This window comes from Hylobates moloch, unplaced genomic scaffold (assembly GCF_009828535.3).
Source record: "Hylobates moloch isolate HMO894 unplaced genomic scaffold, HMol_V3 SCAFFOLD_10545, whole genome shotgun sequence".
Lineage (NCBI taxonomy): Eukaryota > Metazoa > Chordata > Mammalia > Primates > Hylobatidae > Hylobates > Hylobates moloch.
In genome coordinates, this window is record NW_026662820.1 from 1 (window position 1) to 2,275 (window position 2,275).

The 2,275-nt window shown below is 58.2% G+C and overlaps 1 protein-coding gene across 1 annotated transcript; it reads right to left on the minus strand.

The window, feature by feature from the left end:
• Nucleotides 1–355: 355 nt before the first annotated feature.
• On the minus strand, nucleotides 356–2,055 carry LOC116465809 (sulfotransferase 1A1-like; the record flags this gene model as incomplete). The annotated part of the gene is made up of 5 exons (XM_032148757.2): nucleotides 1,901–2,055; nucleotides 1,672–1,797; nucleotides 1,485–1,582; nucleotides 546–672; nucleotides 356–450 (listed from the first exon to the last, which is right to left on the minus strand). Coding segments are annotated over exons 1-5 (594 nt in total), but the record flags the coding sequence as incomplete, so codon positions are not given.
• Between the last annotated feature and the right edge of the window lie 220 nt (nucleotides 2,056–2,275).

A 2,275-nucleotide genomic window follows, 5' to 3' on the forward strand; every position in this document is an offset into this window, starting at 1 on the left:
TCTGCCCTGTGATCCCATCATGAGCTGGGCTTGGCTCCTATGGGTGACAATAGGGATAATCTTCTTATGTGACTGTGGCCCTGGGTGGCACACCCTTTGGTGGGGATAAGCAATAGGACTAAGTATCTGATCCGTGGCCACCCATGCAGCTGACTCAGGTGCAGGAGATGAGAGCTATGCAGGGCCCGCTGCCAGGTGGGGCTGCAGTGGGGAGGCCTGGGCCAGGGAGGCAGGATGGGGAATCCGGGCCTGCTGTGGGGGCTGCCCAGGGAGGGGGCTGGGTGGCCTTGGCAGGTCCCTGTGAGGTGCCTGCCCCCAGATGTCACATGGAGGGAAGCATCACAGGTGGTCTCACCTCCTTCATGTCTTCATAGAAGAGGTAGAGAACAGGGTGGGTGCGGCTCAGCTCCCACCACTCCTGCACATGCTGGTACCAGGACCCGTAGCATACTGGAGAAGTGGGCAGGGGGCACCGACACAGGGTTGCTGTGCATTGTAGCCACCACCCCTTGGCTCCACACCCTCCTTCCTCCAGTCAAACTCACCTTCTCCAGCCATGAAGTTCTCCAAGAAGCTGTCCCAGGTCCCAGGGTCAGGGTGTACCTTGGCCATGCGGTAGAAGTGGTAGTAGGAGACCGCCACGTCCTTTGGGTTTCGGGCAACATAGACCACCTGCAGGGGCAGAGGACCCGGCCCCAGCACCATCACCGCACAGCCCACCCCAGGCCAGCTCATCTCTTGGTTTAGCAGAGGAGGAACCTGAGGCTTAGAGGCTGACCTGCTTGAGATCTTACAGCACAGGTAGGGCCAAGCTGGGTTTTGAACCCTGCTCAGATGTCAAAGTCTGGCCTGGTCCCTGGATCCATATTCTACACTAATGTAATCTGCATGAATGCTCTCACACCCTCAATTTGGAGCAAAGCATGCCTGGTCCCCTCCGGCCCCCTCCTCAGTGGGCCCGTGAGCACCCACACGCTGCCTTTCTTAGGCAGACACTGAAGAGTCTCATGTCTGTGGTCATCAGACCCTTGTCAGAGCAAGAAGCAGACTTTGTCTCTGCTGAAGACGAGACCAGGCTGAAGGAAGTGGTGCGACCTTCCCGGAAAAACAGGACCAAAGCTGGGCTGCGCCAGAGCCTCCTTCCTGGATTCCCATGCCCCGCATCTGGACGTTTTTTGTTCTTTTTGTTTTGTTTCTTTCTTTGAGTCGTGGTCTCTCTCTGTCACACAGGCTAGAATGCAGTGGTGTGATCATGGCTCACTGCAGCCTCAAACTTCTGGGCTGTGTGATCTTCCCACATCAGTCTCCCAAGAAGCTGATACTACAGGCACATGCTACCACACATGGCTTTTTTTTTGGGGGGGAAGAGACTGCATTCCTATATGGCCCATGCTGGTTTCCAACTCCTGGCCTCAAGTCAGCCTCCCACCTTGGACTCCCAAAGTGCTGAGCTGACAGGCGTAAGCCACTGTGCCGGGCCTCACCTTGACCTTCTGATCCAACAGAGTCTGGGGGAGCAGGGCCAGGGGCAGGTGTGTCTTCAGGAGCCGTGGGGCTGGTGTTTCTTTCAGAGTCTCCAGCCCTGAGCAGTAGGTCAGGGAAGGTCTGGTGAGATGAAGCCCCAGCCCTGTCTTCCTCCACTCCCCTTGCCCCCAGGACACACTCACACACCTGAGGGAATCCCTGGGGCTTTGAACTCAAGGAAGGGCACCCGCATGAAGATGGGAGCTCGGTGACACTTCTCCAGGTGGCCGCCCTGGTAGATCATGTCCAGTATCTGGCTCACCCAGGTGGTGCCTGGAGAGGGAGAGAGATGGGAGGTGAGCAGGCTGAGGGGACGACCTCGCTGACCAAGGTGGGGACTACTGCCTGGGAGAGGGTGGTGGCCCCCCTCACCTACCGGACTTGGGGTAGGTGCTGATGAGCAGGTCATCAGGCCGGGCTTGGAAGCTCTGCAGGGGCCCCAGTGCCTCTGCAAAGTACTTGATGAGTGGGACCCCCTTCACGTACTCCAGTGGCGGACGGGAGGTGTCCTGGATCAGCTCCATGTTCCTGCATCAGGGGCCAGAGCCAGGCCCATTCCCTTAACACCACCACAACAGCAAGAAAGCAGAATTCTTGCTTTCAGGGAAGTCACTGAGACCTAGGGAGGCTGAGTGACTTGCCCGCGCTCACAAAGCCAGTCAGTGGCGGGGCTGGGGCTGAAAACCAGGTCAGGCTCTAGTGCGGTGGTTCCCCAGCCTGGCCGCACCTTTCATTCACCTGCAGAGCTGTT